Here is a 20,014-nt window from a genome sequence, read left to right as displayed (position 1 = left end):
AAAAAAAAAAAACACATCATAGTAAAACCAATACCTTCTCAGCTTCGCATTGAAGCTAAAAACGTTCAGCTTTACATTGAAACAAAAAAAAAAAAATTAAAATGCCTTATAAGTGAGAAATAGAAAAAATTTGTCCTAACAAATGTAAAATATTAGTATTTCTATCGGTATTAATTAAAAATTAAAACCTTAACCATACTTAAAATTTGACCATACAAAGTTTTAGTTGAATTAAGGTTCATATTATTTTTAAATTCTGTAATAATATTTTCAACATATATTAAAAAAAAGTAAATAGATATAGATAAGTTAATTTACTAGATATAAGAAAATTTTCCAAAAACTGAAATTATTTTGGTGAAAAATTACCTATGCATAACTTTTATGAAAATATTGAATCTGTGGGAGTTAACTTAGGCAAATTTATATGCATCTATACAAAGATATTGTATCTATAAAAATGATTTATATTTATAATAATCAATAATTTTTGCAATTTTACAATTCTTATAAGAAATACATTTTGTTAGTGAATTGAACTTTAATTTCATTTATTCTTTATAAGAGTGTCAAAATTACTATTTTAGTAATAATAGTAACATATATCGATGGTACTTGGGAAAAACTGTCATGTTCAGGGCCGGATTAAGACCTACATGGCCTTTGGGGTAGCACTTTAAGATACCCTATGGAAAATATCGCTAACATAAAAAAGTAATGAGCAAAAAAATCTGAAAAACTGTGTCACTAATCGTGACAGGCTAGTAAAATTTGTGATAGTCCCTTTATTAAGTTCATAAGCCCTGGGGTGTTCACCTTCCTAAAATCCCCGGGTCTGGTCTAGGTCAAAAATTTGTAAAAATAAGTTTTGTACTACATGATTAAAATCATTTGGTTATAATGGTAGAATGATCTGAATAATAAATAAAACGGCTATATTTTTTTGGTTTATTTATTTATTGATCATTCATGATCAATATGTTCATGTGCCCAACAGTACAGAAAAATAAATTAACAAAATACATAGTGTAGATTTGTACAAAGAAAAAAATCATCAAAATAAATATATAAATAAATTAGAACCAGATAGAATAACTTAATAAAATAAGAATAGTGTTACATGATATAGCCGTTGTCTGACTTTAATATTGTTATAGACTATAATTTTTTTAAATCAAGTATGACATAAACACTTTTTTACAAATATTTGACTTCATAAATTTTCCCGGGGCTACATTATTCATAGTACGCATATTTCCAAGCGAAAATTTTCGATAGGCTTTCAAGTTTCATTATTATGGTAGTATTCCATGATCTTATTTGCTTAAAAGTTTAAAACTATTTATGCAATATAATTATAATAAGCTTATAAATTAATAGGAAATAAATATAACTGTATGACCAATATTTGTACACTGTAAAACAATTATTATACATTACACATATCAATTATATTGCATAATAATAAAATATTATTAATGTAGGCTTTTAGTTACATGAAATTTATTAATGTTATATCGTTGAAGTGAAAAATATTACTTATAAAATTTTTATTATTGATTGGAATGGAATTTACTTATACACCAATCTTGATTATAAAAATAATATGATATCACTGTGTTGTAAACTAAACAGTATGCCAAAAGTTTATTTTGTATAGATAAACTTACAAGTCATTTGTACTAAAATGAAAAATAATTTAGAGCAGTTCGTTAAAAACTTTTTTGAAATAGCTACACATCTTTTATGATCAACACAAAGATATTCAGAGAGTATGCTTTTATAGTATATTTTAAAATAGAGTTTCATAAGAACTTATTGTTTCTCAGCGTCGTAGAATAAATAGTATTATTTTTAGACGAATATTTGAAATGATTATGTGTTAGAATACAATTCTTAAATGTTGATGCAAATTACTGAAGTTGCATCACTTTAGATTATTTAAAAAATCAAGTCAAATAATTAGGTTCTTTTTTTATAATAATGCCATCAGAATAAATTTCTTACACAATTGAAATGTTATTATTAGTCAAAATTTAAAAATTTATCAGCTATTAATTATTAATAGCTGATAAATCAAGAAATATATGTGAATAAAAAAGTAATTGAGTTGGTTATGATAAACGAATCACCTTGTAGATAAGTAAACAATTATTGCCCTTTTATCGTGATATCAGGACTTGCTATTAATATCACTCATATAGAAACTGTCAAATATTCACAGATGTTTTGTTAGTATTTATTTATAAACCAGTAAAAAAATATGTAGTTCAAAAGGTTAATCTCTTATAACTTACCAATGATCAAGAACTTTTTTTACAAACTTAAAAACCAATACTAAGACTACAGATAAAACTTAATAAGTACGTTAGATTACACAAAAGATTTCTCTTTTTTCTTGAATTCATTGTTACTAGTTTTAAGAAATCATAGTGGATAGAATACTTTTAGAACTTTGACATTTAAATTCGTAATCATAGGTGTAAATACAGTTTTGGTTTGTTGGTATCCTTACATATATATTAAAGTGCTTTATATCAACTTTACAATAAAAAGTAACTTCAAGTAAAAATAAATTTTTTTTTAAATAAATGACATTAATATTCTTTTAAGGGTCAATTTATGGACACTAATAACGTTTAAATTTACACTCCAGAAATTATAAAAAACTGCTTATGTACAAAAATATTTTGTAAATGATAAAAGAAAATATTCAAACAATATTGAATATATCTAAAGCACTTTACGTCACCATTAAGTGTAAAGATTTTGCACGCGAATTCAATCGCAATGCCACTTAACTGTAGCGTATAAATTACTAAAATATTTAGCTTAAGTTGAGGTTAAAGGAAACATGGTCGTTAATCCATTAGATTTGCCTTTTTTTTTTTGCTATCCCACGCCTTTGTATTTTCACTTTAGTGATCTCAAATAAGAGCTCATGTTGAAACAAACAAATAATCTAAGCGACGTTATTTAGATATCACTATTACAGGATTTTTTTTATGAAGAAAATTAATTTAATAATGGCGGATTGCTGATTTTGAAAGAGGACATTGTTTCTGTAGCCTATTTGTATTCATATATAATACGTTACAAAGTGACTGTTGGACTTTAATAATTTAAATTAGGTAAAATCAGTTTTATAAAAAAAAGTTTGAACAAATTATTAAGTGTGCACCAAAATTCTCCTTCAAGCCTTTACTTTGTTTCTATAGTGGTGGATAAAATTGTTATAGAAATTCAAGGAGATGTACCGTGATACACGTTACTCGCTGATGATATAGTATTAATAGGAGAAAATAGGGAGGAAATTAATCAAAGGCTAGAGGTGTGGATATCAACTCTTAGAAGAAAAGGGATTAAGAATAAGTAGGAGTAAAACAGAGTATACAAAATATGAGTTTGATAAAGGAGAACACTAGCTAGGTGAGATCAGGAGATCAATGACTATAAGCGAGAACGTCATAGGAGAAGTGCAAAGTTTTAAGTATTTAGTTGTACAATAGAGCGGTGTTATTGACGATGATATAAGACACAGAATTAAGTGCGGGCAGTTGAAGTGGAGAGTTATGCGTGTGTTAAGTGTGTTATGCGATAAAAGAATTCCAGTGAGGCTGAAAAGTAAGTTCTATAAGTGATACCAGCTATGATGTGTAGTTCAGAGTGTTGGGCGGTTGATGAGAGATAGAATATAGAATGAGTATAGCAGAGATGATAATCCTTAGATGGATGAGTGGAATGACTAGAGAAGATAAGATAAAGAATGAAAATATGAGATGGAGTATAGGTATAGCGTCAATCGTGGATAAGGTGAAAGAAAATAGACCTAGATGATTTGGTCATGTTATGAGGAGAAGAGAATCGGAAGCTGTAAGAACAGATATAGAAATTAATGTTGAAGGAAGAAGGGGTAGAGGTAAACCAAAATAGAGATGGAGGAGTATTTTTGAATACGATATAAGGACTGCTGATATGTGTGTGAATGATGTGGGAGATCGTGTCAAGTGGAAGGTTAAGATAAGGGTGGCCAAAGTCAATAAGTTGGGATAAAGACGAAGAAAACTGAAATACAAATATGTAAACTGAAATATAAATGAAAGTTATGATATTGTAATTTCTCTTACTTGTTTCACAGATCCTGGTGAATGTTTTAAAGGTGTGTCTACAGTATTGTTGGTTATTTGCTGACACCTTTTTGAATACTCACCTAAACAAGCTACATAGGCAATAGCATGTGGTACATATGATTGATCAAAAGTACCCGAAAATAAAGCTTGCGTAATACCAGGTGGACCGATTGCATACACTGGAACGTCTTCGCCACCATGTGTCGCCCACTGCCGAGGTACGGCGGCACTATGCAGCTGATTATGTGTTTCTGCCTCTGTTGCATTCATCATCGGCACTAATCTATGTTCGGAACTGTATCCGGGACCATTGCCATATAACAGAGTGCTATAAGGTAAACCATCTATATCAGATGATTTGCTATCGGCACCTGAAAATTATTTTGTTATATTTTAATACTGGCTTTGATTTATTGAATTTAAGATTTAATTTTAATTATATAGTCATTATGATATAATAAATATTACTCTTAGTTCAGAGGTGAGATGGTTGGAATGGGTAAATGTATTCTTCCTCCTTTAAAACTATTTTTTAATTAATAGGTGAAAGGGGATATAGTCCGTCTACCTCGTTTAAACACCTTTAGCATGAATCTTTGAAAATGATCTGCATACGCTTATATAATCATATATATATATATATATATATGATAATATGTATAAATTCTAAGTAAAAACGTGGAAGTACAACAGAATAAATTGTACTAGATTAAAACTAAGTTGTTTATTTCAGTATATCAAAATTGTGATATACTAAAATTATGATAAATATGATAGTCTTTTTGACTAGTACAATTTAACACAAATATAATACACAACTACATTTGTTGTAAAGTGTCAACATTTATTTTTCTACAATATAATGTATTTTATTTCTACTATCAACGATCATATAATGTTCAGATACATAATATTTTAAAGGAATATATCATTTTACTATGCTATCTTGGCTTTAGAATAGTAATACAATTTTTCAAGGTAGTTTTAAAAATTTAGGATGGTGTCTTCTAGATGGCCCTTTTACTACAAAAACTGTTTTCAATGCGTTTTAAAATTCTATTTAACTAGATTTTCTAAAAATATCATGTATTGAATTTATATAAGGTTTCATTTTACATTTTTCTTAAATATATATTTGATATTGTTGCAAGTATAATATTTATATCATTAAATTTTTATTCATTATTAAGTTATGATTATTATATTTTACATAAAAAAATCCAACTGGATATTATGTGATAATTTAAAGTACCAATCATTATCAAACATAAACACGTGATTAAATTTAAAATGTTAAGAAAATAAAGGAGAATCATTTTCAAACAGTTATTTCAGTTTTATTTAATATTTTATGGCAAGTAAATTTTTTTATAACAGTAAAGTTTTGATCGTAACGGTTGAAAGTATAGAGTAGCTTAAGATTTTAGCATACTGGAAAAATTATTTATTATAGTTATAAAACTTTTTCTCTTAGATTGGAAATAAATAATACTTCTAGAACTTTTATCTAGATTTGTTTTTTACCCTTAATTATAATATGAAAATAATTCAAATCATCTAATTGTTTTGTTAATTTTAGTAACGTGGCTGTTAACTCAATATTATTTTTTTTAGGCATACTGCATTAATTTAATAAAAATTTTTTAGCTAAATTATTATCGACATAATATGCGAACAAATTTAATTGAATAACCTTGAAATTGAATAATATGTTGCGCTTATATTTTTTTCAAAAATATTACTTAGAATAACCAAGTATAAAAATAATATCGATTGTGTAACGGGGAAAATTTTTACTCCAACAATGAAAAATAAAAAATATAATCACAACGGACGGTCTATTATGATTAAACTTTACAATAAAAAAAAAACAAAGAAGTCCATAATTACAAATTATAATTAAAAATTAAATTTAGGATTAAGAAATATTTATAATATCACTACATGGCATATGAGCAAACACTACTTATGAATTGTTTTAAAGCAGAATGCAAAAGTTCTTAAAATATAAATTTGTCTCTTGTATTAGCAAATTTGTATGGCATATGCGTTTATGATTTTTATACCTATATATTTTAAACTTCATTTATTATAATTAATGAACAATTAATATTGGTAGGGTAATTTAATAAAGTTAAAATGATGTGACCATTAATTAACTCTCATTAGTTTTGATTTATAATAGAATAAATTTTCAAAACTGATAATGAACTTCAATTTATCGATAACTACAAGCACTTTAAATGGTACAATAAATTAATACAATCACTGAAATCACTGTAAAGCGTTCGGTACTTTAAACATAAATTAAATAATCGAGTACTTGAATCAAATACATTATATCATGTTTAATAGACTCTCCATAATATTTTTAAGCTTACAAAATACATTATTTATTACAAATTTTGATTATTTTAGTGTAATCGAATAAAAATTTACAAAATCCCTGACTTTGAGTCTTGCGGAAGATTAAATCATGTCTTTTTTTTGTTAGATGTAAAAGTTATCAATTGTTTTTATAATATACATATACATGAAGAATAATCGTATAATAAGTGATAATTAGATTATAGAGTTTTTAAATAATTTTAAAAATCATTATGTTATTTATATTACAATTATAAATAGGCTTTTATTTATTTTAAGATGTAACTTAAAAATACTGGAATATAATTTTAAGTTACATCTTGCTTGTATCTATAAATTTATTTATCTGTATTATTTTGATACCTGTGTAATGAAAAAAAAGTAAAAAAGTTAATTTAACGTAATACCTCTTAAAATTAAATTTATCATGAAACTTTTTATTAAGGATTTTTGTTTTATTCTAAGTTTCTACATTTTCATTCAACTGAGACTTTTTTTATTATGAACAGTTCTTTAAAAAAACCAATTAATTTTATTACTTTTGTGTTCGAAGTTATTTATTTTTGTTAACTGTTAACCTATTTGTTTATTTATACGAATTATTTGTATGGTTGTGATGATATTTTAGAATAATATTAAAAAACAATATTTTTAAAAAGTATTTTTTCTTGTCACTCTTTTTCTTTTTAGTTTTTCGTTTTTTTTTCTGTTCACTTGTGATTTTTTTACTTATCTTTTTCAATTTATCCTATACATAAGGTGATTTATTCTGAATAATTTAAAATATATATTTACATATTTTTTTCTAACCCCGAAAAAAGTTCTTGTTATGTTATTTACTTTAAAGGAGTCATAGTTACTCCTTGCCATCTGGAGGGGCGGATTGGCCCCCGCTTGTCTTAGTCAATGGTGTGGGGAGTTATGGATTCACAAAATTATTTCCATTACTATAAGTGCATTCATGTTATTAACGAGTTCGACGAATTGTTCTAAAAATAAGAGTGAGTCTAAGAAATTTACTATTCAATTGGGAATTAGTTATTTTTTATCTTAGTTAATTAAACTATATATATTCGATTTTATAGAAAATATTTTTATATTCGTTAATATTACTTGTTTAGGAAAGTGCACCATAAATTTTGGACGTGCGAGAATTATAAAAATTTTATAGAATGTTATACTTATAATAAGCAGTTATAAACTTTTTTCGTTGAAATATATTTTTCCTTACTATCAATTTATGTATAGTCACTTCAGATATTTGGGAAGAAGTTGACAATAGAGCATTTAAAAATACATAGAAAAGATTTCTAAGAGCATTCCTAAAACTAAAGGGGTATTTCCGATGAAAACTTTGACCCTCGAACAGATGGTGTCAATATGTAATATTTATAGGGTAAAATAAATTTAGCCTTTCTATATTTTCTATTTTGTAGAATTATGTCATACCTTTTTATAATTTAAAGTGCCGTAAGTTTTAAATATAACAGGAAAAATATTTTTTCTCCGAAAGTATTTATAAATCATATTTATTCTAAAAATGATATACTTACTAATATTTTTTTATTGAAAGACAAATAAACAAAATGATGGTCATTTGAAAAGTTAAATTACTAAGTTCTTACGCCTTATTGCGATGAATAATACAACAATCAGAGTTTTATAGATTTAATACAAATTTTAAAAATGTAAATATAAAGTAAGTTTTAGTTTTTTAAAAAAACTTTATATATTTTTATAGAAATAATATTTTTTAAACTAAATAATTGTAATATAAATACGAACCAAATAATAGATGAATAACAAATAAAACTACAGTCATACTAATATTTATCAAAACTATCCATTTAAATTGAAAATTTTTAGATCAATTCTTTTTTAATTCTTTATTTATTTTTATTTTTAAATTATAAACGGGTAAAAAAAAAAACCCCTTTAACATAATGCGATAGAATAAATACAATAATTTCTTAGTTTAACATAAATTAAATGAAAAAATACAATTTTAACTAAATACTATCAGATTAATAATAAACAATTAGATATAAACAAATTACAATACACAATTAGATAATGCATTATAAATATTCAATTTGAAGATATCACGAGACATATAGAAAAAATCAACAATGTTTAGAATTTTATTAGCTAACAATAGGACTCGAGGAAAATATGATGCTGAGCTATAATTAGTGGTACAGAAAGGAACATGAAACAGTTTAATAACTCTAAGGTTTATTTGACTAGTTCTAAAGCCAACCATTGAAAGTAACTCTGGGCAATCTACATAACCATTTAGTAAGTCATATAAAAACATAAGATCACTAACTCTTCTTCTAAGTTCACAAGATGAAATACCTAACTGAGTAGAATGTAAATAATATGAATCCCTAGAAAGACTAATATTCAATTTAAAACAGATAGATTTCGTATACTTGTATTGGACGTTTTCTAATAAATTAATGTAAACAGCATAATTAGGGGACCAAACTAAAGAACCAAACTCAAGCTTTGATCTGACAAGAGAAAAATTTAACAATTTTAAAGTATTTATGTTTTTAAAATGTTTAGTATTTCTATTAAGAAAACCCAAACTCTTAAAAGCATTACTGACTGACAAATTTATATGTCTAGTAAAGGAAAGATTATCCTCAAAAATTATTCCCAAATCACTTATGAAATCAACCCTAGTTAAACTGGAATTACACAAACTATAGTTAAAGAAAATGGGATCTTTTTTACGGGAAAATGATATAACTCTACATTTGCTTAAGTTCAGAGGTAATTCATTTGTAACACTCCAATCATATAGTTTTTCAATGTTTAACTGTAATTTAATACAATCACTCATTGAGTTGATAACTGTAAATATTTTGGCATCATCAGCAAACAATAAAATATTTATATTTAATCCATAAAATAATTTTCGAATGTTATTAAGAAAATGGTTAACTTGTTTTTATTAAAGTTTTACTTCAGAATTATATTATAAGTAAGTCATTGTTTTTTCTATTTCTAAATTATAGTATAATTTGTTTCAAGTTACCCAAAATATCACTTCCTCGAGGAGTAGCTAGACCTCCCAAAGTCATTACATGTGAATGGTCAGCAGTGACGACAATTAGTGTTTCAGATAAATCTACCTTTGCCATGATCGCTTCCAAAGTAGATTCTAATATAAGAGTTTCCTCTAGAGCTCTGTAAGGGTTATTATAATGATGAGCATGATCGATACGCCCGCCTAAAAAAATTATTAATAAAAATTAAAACAAAATATTTTATTTGAGTATTTATATTTGATTTATAATATATAAATGTATAAATGAATGATAATATATATCATCTCAAGATAGAAATTCGAAAGATATTGTTTAAATTTTGAAATTATTATTTGTTAAAATAAACGCAAACAAAGTGTAGTGAGTAATAAAATACCAATAGTAAAATTTTATTGTTTCCTCCTGAAAACTTTTTTGGCCTTCTACACAACCAAGACCGGAAAAAATGTCATTTTATATCATATTAGTGTTTATTGTTTTACATCCTATAAGAGAAGCTTGTCTTTCTAGTATAACCAAAAAAGTTTTTACAATATATGGATAAATAGCAAATTAAAAAAAAAAATAGTAATGATTTTTCTGCATTTATATATAATAAAGTGGAATGTATTATTCAAAAAATTTTTGTATGAGAAATTTATTTTATATTATGAATTTACAGACAATGTTACTTAAATAATGAATATGAATAATTATTAGTTCCAGTAATAAATTTTTAGAAGAGTGCTCAGTGAATATTACATCCCCCAAAAAAGAGCATCCTCGTACATAAGTTGATAATCTGTTATTTATTTATTTGTATTTTTATGCTATATATTATTACTAAAATTGTAATGGAATTATACTAAATACGGTTCTTATAGTAATTTATGATATTTGTTATGAGAATAAAATTATTATTTAAAACATTTTAAGATTTTTTTTTAAATTTCTAAAAATGAGAAGGTTTTTAATTTTTTGAAGATGATAGTTTATTTAGATAAAATGCATGTTCTTATTACGTACAGATTAGCAAAATCTGTCTAGTGAGAACAAAGAGTTTCATGGACTGTCAAAAAAAATAACAGAGCATGGTAAATACAACATCTTCTTATCAACACTTTGTAGTTTATAAAACAGTTGTGTTACAATTTTATATAGTAGTAGTAATAATGAGAAACATAATTTGTTAGAAAAATTATGTAAATTAATAATATAATTTTTCAACTATTAAAACCAAATACTCAAATATTTATGCTTTTAAATTTCAAAAAAACATTTTAGTGCTATAATATATTATTTCAATCAAAGTCATATTTTTAATTTCTAGATATTAATTTATTCTAGATAAAATTTCTTTAAATTTTTGAAACGTTATGAATTTCAATTTCAATTATATTTTTACTTGTACAAAGTTTAATTCGGAAAACACGTTTAAAAACTAATTAAAAATTAATCTTCATTTATACTATAATTTCTAGAACTTTTCTAAATATTTTATTTTTATAATTTATCAATATTTCTAATTATACACGCGAATTTCATTATATAAAGATTTGTATATAATGATTTCATAATTTTTTTAACTAAACATCATATATTTGTGTCAGCCTTAAGGTACGAGATCAAAGAATCTGGAATATATTTATATAAAAAATAAATCATTTCGATATGATTTTTGTGGGTTATTTAATTCCTTACTTATTATTTTGCTTATTTAAGACTAAAACAAGAGAAGTAAAACGTAAATGATTTTTGGTAGAATAACATATTCAATGCTTAAATATTGGGAAATAATATTACTAACAAATTTAGTACCATTGCCCATTAATAAACAATAGTTAGAAAATCAATATTATGTGTATATAAGAAAAAATTATCCAATAAGTAATAAAATTATTATTAATTTAATGAAATTTGAATCACATTTTTTTGTATGTAAAAACAAATAACTTGTTTATGATAATGATTTATTTTATGTTACTTGACTTACTTTCAATAAATAAGAAATATCCTTTGATGTTCTTTTGAAGAATAGACAAGGCTTTAATTGCCATTTCATGAAGTGGTGGATCACCATTTTGACCTTTGTCTCTATCAACTTCAAAATCCATATGAGAATACGCGAACAAACCTGAATTACACAAAATGCATTTTATTTTACTTTACTCAGCGATTCTTAACATGAACATTAAATATTTCAACAATCGATATTTGGGCTTTTGTCCAACCACAAACCGTCACGATACACCGGTTTTGCCACAATTTTCGTCTGTTTTTGAACCGTTTCCAAAAGTTTTTGTCCAAGATTACTAATGAAAAATACAAATAATAATTCCTATTTCAAAAAGTACTCGTACTCATAATATTTCTACAAAAAGTTTAAAATTATCAAAGTAACTATAATAATGTAATTAGATATGTATATATCTTACAAATCATAATACTATCCTATTAAACAATTAATGACCGTTTTACTCGTTTTTACTTTAAATTCTTCAGGCAGAGAACATTATATTATGTATAAAATTGATGGAATTATTTATTTCTTGTAAAAAATTACTGTTACTAGTAGTTAATAGATATACCAAGTTTAATTAAATAACTTCTGGTTTTATAATTACTGTTATTATTATTACAGTATTTAAAAATTATACTAAGAAACCTCAGTAAAATATAAGCACGATAATGAAAGCAAATTTTTAAAAATAATGCCTTAAATAATTATTTGATATAATAACTTAAAAAGACTCAAAAGCTAATAGATAAAGAAACCACTAAAATTACGTAGTTTGAAAAAAAGTTTTCAATAAAGTTGATGAACAATAGGTTATTAAATATTTACTCATAACATCGTCATTATAATAAATTAAATAGATGAGTGGACTGACTAGAGAAGATAAGATAAAGAATGAAAATATGAGATGGAGTATAGGTGTAGCGTCAATCGTGGATAAGGTGAAAGAAAATAGACCTAGATGATTTGATCATGTTTGAGGAGAAGGGAATCGGAAGCTGTAAGAACAGATATAGAAATTAATGTTGAAGGAAGAAGGGGTAGAGGTAAACCAAAATAGAGATGGAGGAGTACTTTTGAATACGATATAAGGACTGCTGATATGTGTGTGGATGATGTGGGAGATCGTGTCAAGTGGAAGCTTAGGATAAGGGTGGCCGAAGTCAATAAGTTGGGATAAAGGCGAGGAATAAAAAGAAGAAGAACATCATCATCATTATTATAATTACAATGAAGTTATGAGTAATATATAAATTAAGAAAAATTTCATTGAAAGCTTAGTAAAAAGCCTTAAGAGACTTTAAAATTTTAGGGTTCTATAAGTATCACTTTGCTTACTTTACTGCCGGTTAAGTGACTTTTGTTTAATGTTTTGCGATAATACCACCGAGTAAAATTTATTAAAATACACTCTGCTTTTTTATTTAATGTTTTCATATATTTATATACCAAAAGTATTTTTATAAAAAAAAGAATGTTTCAGTATTAAAAATAAATAGTTTGATTAAATTACTGCGAACTAAATTTTTGAATACAATATTTAAATGTTTTACGGATGATAAAGTAACTATTATAAAATAGAAAAGCTTAAAGGCTATATGCATTGAATGACATGACAGGTATGAGTAAAATGTTATTTATTTCTATGTCAATTAAGTAAATCCTATCTACTTCAACTTGTCGCATATTTATTTTCTTCTTGGGTATTTTTTTGTACACCATATGAAGATTATGTAATGCTCATTGAAAAATTGTAACGACATGAATAAATATGCATTGAGCATAAAGATCTTGTAAGACTACTAAAAATATGTCAAACCTTTTTGTAAATATTCTTAAATTGTGTTTGATATTTTAAATTATTGATGAAACCAATTAAAATATTATATATTTTTACCATTCATTTAAGAGAAACGTTTATATTAAACAAAAAAAAAAGCCTTTTTTCTCGAATCATTTGAAAAATATTTTTTATAAATTATTACTAACGATAAACGAATCTCTTAGGAATAAGGCTGTACCAAAAGCTTAAACATATACAGGATGATTCTTTTAACATTAGCCACTCAATTTCTCTTAAAATAATAATTTATAATTTATTTAAAAACAATCATTTTATAATCAATGTTACTTTTTGAAAGTTATTTTTGGTTTTTTTAATTAAAATATATTTTTTGATTTGTCAACTTTAAGGTATATTTTTAGTTCATCCTTGATACATTATAAGGGTTTCAATATTTATTTAATAAAAAAATTAATACTTAACTAGTTAACAAAAATGAAAATGATTGATCTATAATTACTTATGGACTAGTACTAAGAAAATTATTAACATTTTTATATTAAGATGGATGGAGGGGTGCGACCTCGAAATAAATATTATCATACCCGAGTTTCACTTCAAGTTCATATTTTAAAATAGTAATACCTTCCGAAATATTTGGTCAAAACTAGATTACTTTCTAGTTTATAAATTATTTAAATATTAGTTTACTTTAAAATAATCAATTTGGCATTCTTATAAAGTATAAGGAATAAACTGAAAAATATAAAAGGTAATTTTCTTAACATTATAATTGTTTTAAGAAAAATCTATTGGCTAATGTTAAAAGAGTTATCCTGTATATTTATATATATACAAGAATCCCGAAAAATTAACTTCATTTGAATTTTACAGGTTTTCTCTAAAAGTACAAAAGATAATTTTTTATTTCATCTTATAAATTTTAATGAAAACAGATATTTGAGCTTAATAAAATATTTGTAAGCTTTTAGTATTTTGCCTTCAAATAGACTAGGTGAATTGTTTGTTTTTACTCATTAATGGCTTTAGTCGGTATTGTGGATTCAAAAAATGATTTCAAGATTTATGCAATTGAAGTGAACTAAATGTATTATTTATGTCCAAAATTTATTACTCTATACTTTCTTATATTCGACTCTTACAGTTAATAAGATTAATAATGATGTTATTTATCATGTAAATTTCAGCAGTTCAAACGTAATCTTATTTAGTATGACAAAGAAGTCTACTTGTTAGTCTTTTTTACTTACAGGTAAACTTTTGTAAAAATATAAAAAAATTTTATTAATTTTTTTTGCATTTTGTCTAAAATGCTATAAAGAACCAGATGTTTCGTGTTTACAGACTTATGTTCTTAATAAAAATAAATGTTGACGTGTTAACTTATACTGAGAATATTTTTTGCAACAAAAGATGTTTAAGATTTATAAACATTTTTCATGTAGTTGGAGTATATTAATAAAGAGTTGAAAAATATGAAATTATAAATAATTACAGTTAAAATAATAATAATAATCTTATGCAAAACGAAATAATTATGGTTTTTGGGGTCACGCGCTTGTTTTAAATTTAAATTGTTCGGCGGCATATCTGAAGTGAGATGGTAACACCTCTGCACAAGCCACCAGTTTTGTCATTCTTGATCGCCTGTTGTATAAAAAATTCAAGGTTAAGAGATGTGTGTGACCTGTGTTTGAAATTCAACACGTATTTTTTTTGTTTACTGTCTTTTTTTATCCTATTTTTTAGCTTTGCTCCGTAGTAGGTCCAACAATAATTTTATTCTTGCGTTGTTCAATTCAGGTTGCGCCGTATTGCGCTAATTTTGATACGGATAACTACCATTCATCAAATTTAGATTACATTTATAAATATTTTTTAGTTTATTTCCCTAGGTTTGTTTAGTTATTGAGGCTCATTTTGTTGTATAATTACGGGCCCTAGAGTTGCATCGCGTGGGTGAAACCAATTTCCCAATAGAACTTAGGTAATTTAGTTATTATTAATAAGATTAAAATTTACTTTAATTCAGACACAGTGTAGCCCATTGCTATTAATCATAATCCTTTCTTTGCGTTATTCAAAGATACAGTTAAAATAAATTAGAAGTTTATTTAAATAGGAAAAACGTGTAATTATTTTTTTCATACTTTTAATGAACCCTTATCTATATTTAAAAAATATTTGCAGATCAATTCGTACAGTATATTTTACGCGTTATACATTAAATGTCATTTGGGGTTACAAAGTAATGTATAAAAATAAATTTACCGAGTAAATGATCCACGTTTTTAGGAACGATTTTGTCCAGTTGACCTTTATTCCATACATACTCAGCTTTGATGTTTCGTTTTTTTTTGTCTCTAATCCAGTCGTCAATGAGATTGCGCCCATCAAGACGTCTGCCTTCATCAGTGGGCTGCTCTGGATCTTGCGCTACTTTTGGTAGCCAATGTCTCCGCCCACCACCCAATAATACCTGAAAATACGTAGAAGTAATAATGAAAACATAAAATTAGTTTTGCTTGAAATGTTTACAGATGTATCCACGTTGTCAGTTTCAGTTTTCACGTTAACGTCAGTGTTGTTTATCTTTATTAGATAAACAACACTGACGTTATCAGTTATCAACTGATATAAAAACATACTGTAAACATGCTAAGCCGACAGTATTGTTACAACCGCGAGTCTGTTACTATCGCTCCGAAGATTGACTCTGCAACGAGTCCAAAACGTCAGCTCGTAACAGTAAATGTGGATACATCCGTAAACATTTCAAGCAATACGATAATCCACGAAAGCTTTAACACATTCATAAAATTAGTTTTTAATACACTTTGATTATTATATTATTTAATATAATACGTTAATCAATACATTGAATTTTGTCTATTTCATTTTAGTCTTTTTTTTTTAAATCATTTTAAAAGTTTTTGACATTGTTAAAGCTATATATTTTATTATTTGTTTTTAATAAGAAAAAATAAATACATTATTTTTTTATTTTTCAAAATTTTAAAATAGCTATTTTCTTTATGTTCTCAAAAAACGAGTGTATAATAACTTTAGAATAAGTATTTATTGAGTTACAAACATCTAAATACATAGAGTAGGGTGTGAAACGCAAGTGAGTACAGCCGAACTGCGATACAATTTGTATCCTATCGAGTTACACCATAGCGTACGTGCAATACGCCCGTTTTAACTATATATACAGAAACTATAGAGAATTTAAAATTTTTGTAAAAAGAAATATTATTAAGTTTGTAAATCTCTACAATAAAATGAAGTTAAATAAATTTTTTTTCATCCCTTCAGGGATACAAATGTTTATTTATAATTTTTTTTATATGGGAACCATTATTTTTGATTTGATAATATGATAGAAAAAAAAAATTACAAACAATTTTGTTCTTATACTTTTTTTTATCCGAACAACAACCGTTTACGTTTTATAATTCTTTAAAGATTTTGACTTCCAGAAAAAATATTGTCATTTATTTCGTTTCATAATATTGGTGGCAGTGCAACCGTTATTTTTGTTAGATCCTTCAGTCTTACAAAACCATAGACTTAGCTATTAATAATACACCCAAAACCCAGTTTGAATCTATTATCGTATCACTCATTTAGTGCTTAGTACATTTTTATAGCTAATTTACCTGTCATAACTTGATCAATAAAATTTGGCTTATGCAACAGCAAATAAAAATAATGACTTCTGTATTTAATACAGTAAAATGACAATAGAAATTTGGCCTAAAATCACTTAACTTTAACAAGCTGTAACGGACGAACGGTTATCGGATAAAAAAAATTATAAGAACAAAATTGTTTGTATTTTTTTTTTCTATCATATTATAAAATTTAAAATAAGGGTTTCTATTTAAGAAAATTATAAATAAGGGTTTTTATCCTTGAAGGGACGAAAAAAATAATGGTTTGACTACATATTATTGTAGACTTTTTTGAACTTGATATTTTTTCTCTATAATAAAATTTAAAATTCTCAATATTTTCTGAGAAAATGAGTGTCTTACCAGATTTTAATCACTCTGTATATTGTACATTAACTTGTACATCAAAAAATATTTATCCTAAAATTATTATAGACCCATCAAACGTAGATTTTAATATATAGTTATTTTTAAAATTACGAAAAAAAAAATTTGTTATCAAAGATATTACAATAAAATATATGCTTTTAATGTAGTCTAAAACTGTGGATCAAAAGTTATAGAATTTGTCAGAACAGGCTTTGACAATTTATAAATAAATTGAATAAATAAGAAAAACGATGTATTGCAGTTAAATTGTGTAAACATTTAACGCTTTCGTTTTTTTTTTTATTTTATTACAATCAATCACGTAAACTTGTAACGTGGATTATACGTTCCCATTTTAATCGAATGCAATACACCGAAAGTATAGTGCTAACAGTTTCCAAAGAATAGCTATTTCAACGATTATCTTTGCTATTAAACGGAGGTGTAAACTTTAGCAACATATTAGCGACAGACATTGCCATTAAAAACGTTGCTCATTTGTTCGGAACCTTATCGATTTCTTTGGCTTGGAAAAATCATCAATAGTTAAAGGTCTTTTCCACACAATGGAATAATTTCGTTGTTAGAAAACTTTTCCGCTCCAAATACATTAAATCCCACGTGTATTTAACTTTCCTCAATTTAATTTTTAAAAATAACTTATTTACATTAATAAGGTTTTTTTTTGTCTTTAATCATTTTTCCCATGTGGTTTCTGAATTTTTTGAAAACAAGACCCTAATTGACAAATATTTATAAATGCACAGAATTTTGAAATAATCCATCGATTAGAAAATATACAAATAAAATTTTCCTTAAAATAATTGAATAATTTAATAATAAATAAATAATAATTAAATAATAATTTTTGTCATCGATTTATTTCTGTTTAAATATGACTTATTATAAACATAAATCAAATTATTTTTTTAATTAGTTAATTGTTTTTAAAATTATGCATTAAGTGATATTGTAAAGCTAGTAAAATCATTTCAATAATACATAATTTAAACATTTTTCAGAAATATTGTAATTTGATAAGCTTCTATTATGCATTATCTTTTATTACATTCCAAATTTATTTTATTATTTTATTTTAGAGGAGGTCATTATTAGCTGTTTAGTTATTGTACACGTGACAGATTTATTGTAAAATGCGAAGAACTCTGTTTACTGTTTAAACAATAAATGGTTTTGTTCGTTGTATTATTAATCATGTTATGTTCATTTTTGTTAACGGTCCAATAACCGAGGTACCCGAGAAATGGCTCAGTGCTCTTCAATGTCAACACTCGTTTAATGGATATTCCACAAATACAAAAATATATTTTGGGTAAAACATGTTAAAAATGTTTCCTAGTTTTTTTTTATTTGTGCTCAACAATGTTAGCTCGAGCCTGTAAATTTTGTCTATTGACATGATTGTAGTGCGCATTTGTTGTTTATTTCGCACAGTTTCAACAGACAAATTGTGTGCTTCTGTGTATGTTATATTAGCTATTGTCCTATTGTTAAGTTTTATTGAAACGAGAAATGGAGCTTGTCCTTTTGTTGTTTGTACATAAATTAGCAGAACCTGCCCAGTTTTGTAGCTTACAGTATGATGCTTAAGGGCTAGTTTACTCATGTACGTTAACATCGTTTTGTACCTAAACGGTTAATATGACTCTACTGACATTCAATTCATTTATATTTGTACCACATTCGAATATAACCTACAACACCATGAGGTCTTTTTACCGGTGGTATGCTATGCAGCTGGTTCACCGATTTATACAAAAGTAATCAGAACGACTTGTGAACTGTGCTCAAGAACGATTGGTGAATAAAAATACTTATAAACTGAGGACCCAGGACTTTTGAGTGTTTTCAATTGTTTATACGAATCGGTTAGACAGGTCACGTTTTTAATTCACATCTTAGTACTGAAAAGTTTGGCACAATTGCCAATTCTTTATTACAACAAAACTTGAAATTATAATTTTAACTTTGAAACTTAACGAAAAATTGTCGAACAATAATACAAAATCATAAATAGACCAAACTTTTTATAACTCTATTTTAAGTAGGAACTGTGTAACAGGTGGTTATGTTGGCAAGTAGTTATTTAATAAAATTCATGTTTAAATAATATATTAGTAATATTTTTGTATAGTTAATACAAACAAAGCTAGGAACCAAATTGATATAGGTTTTTAAAAAAATGTATATCGTAATTAGTAAGTTGATCTATATCATATTTTTCTAGAAGTTTGTAAGGTTATTGCAATTTCAAAAAAAAAAATTAAAAATTAGAGAATTAATTTTTTTTTTAAAACATTCACCCATATAAAATTTTAATAAAATATACTAAACACAATAAGTTTTTTTAGGATGCTTTTTATGAAAATACAATGAAAACCTTAGTACAGGAAGATTTTAAAAATGACTATCCACATATGTAAAAAATTATTTTTTCAACTCAATTTTTGGAAAATCTAACTTTTTTTAACCTATTTTAAAATAAAGTTCTTAATATATGAATCATTTATATTTTAGCCAAAATTCACGAAATTTCAATAAAAATTCGCGACTTAATGCAAAGCTTAGAAGGTATTGATATAGTTTTACTT

The 20,014-nt window shown here is 25.4% G+C and overlaps 1 protein-coding gene across 3 annotated transcripts in view; it reads right to left on the bottom strand.

Annotated features, from left to right (window-relative positions):
* The window catches only part of LOC126903522 (alkaline phosphatase-like), a 111,994-nt gene that overhangs the window by 9,191 nt on the left and 82,789 nt on the right, over window positions 1-20,014 (bottom strand). For all 3 annotated transcript variants that reach the window (XM_050681696.1, XM_050681697.1, XM_050681698.1), the window contains 4 exons: window positions 15,628-15,835; window positions 11,529-11,669; window positions 9,544-9,738; window positions 4,128-4,501 (listed from right to left, as the gene is read on the bottom strand). In XM_050681696.1, coding sequence (XP_050537653.1) covers window positions 4,128-4,501; window positions 9,544-9,738; window positions 11,529-11,669; window positions 15,628-15,835 — 918 coding nt within the window. The remainder of the gene's footprint in view (window positions 1-4,127; window positions 4,502-9,543; window positions 9,739-11,528; window positions 11,670-15,627; window positions 15,836-20,014) is intronic.

This window comes from Daktulosphaira vitifoliae, unplaced genomic scaffold (genome assembly GCF_025091365.1).
Source record: "Daktulosphaira vitifoliae isolate Bord-2020 unplaced genomic scaffold, ASM2509136v1 Scaffold_4, whole genome shotgun sequence".
Classification (NCBI taxonomy): Eukaryota; Metazoa; Arthropoda; class Insecta; order Hemiptera; family Phylloxeridae; genus Daktulosphaira; species Daktulosphaira vitifoliae.
Note: the sequence above shows the minus strand (reverse complement) of the source record. Positions and strands in the feature narration are given on the sequence as shown.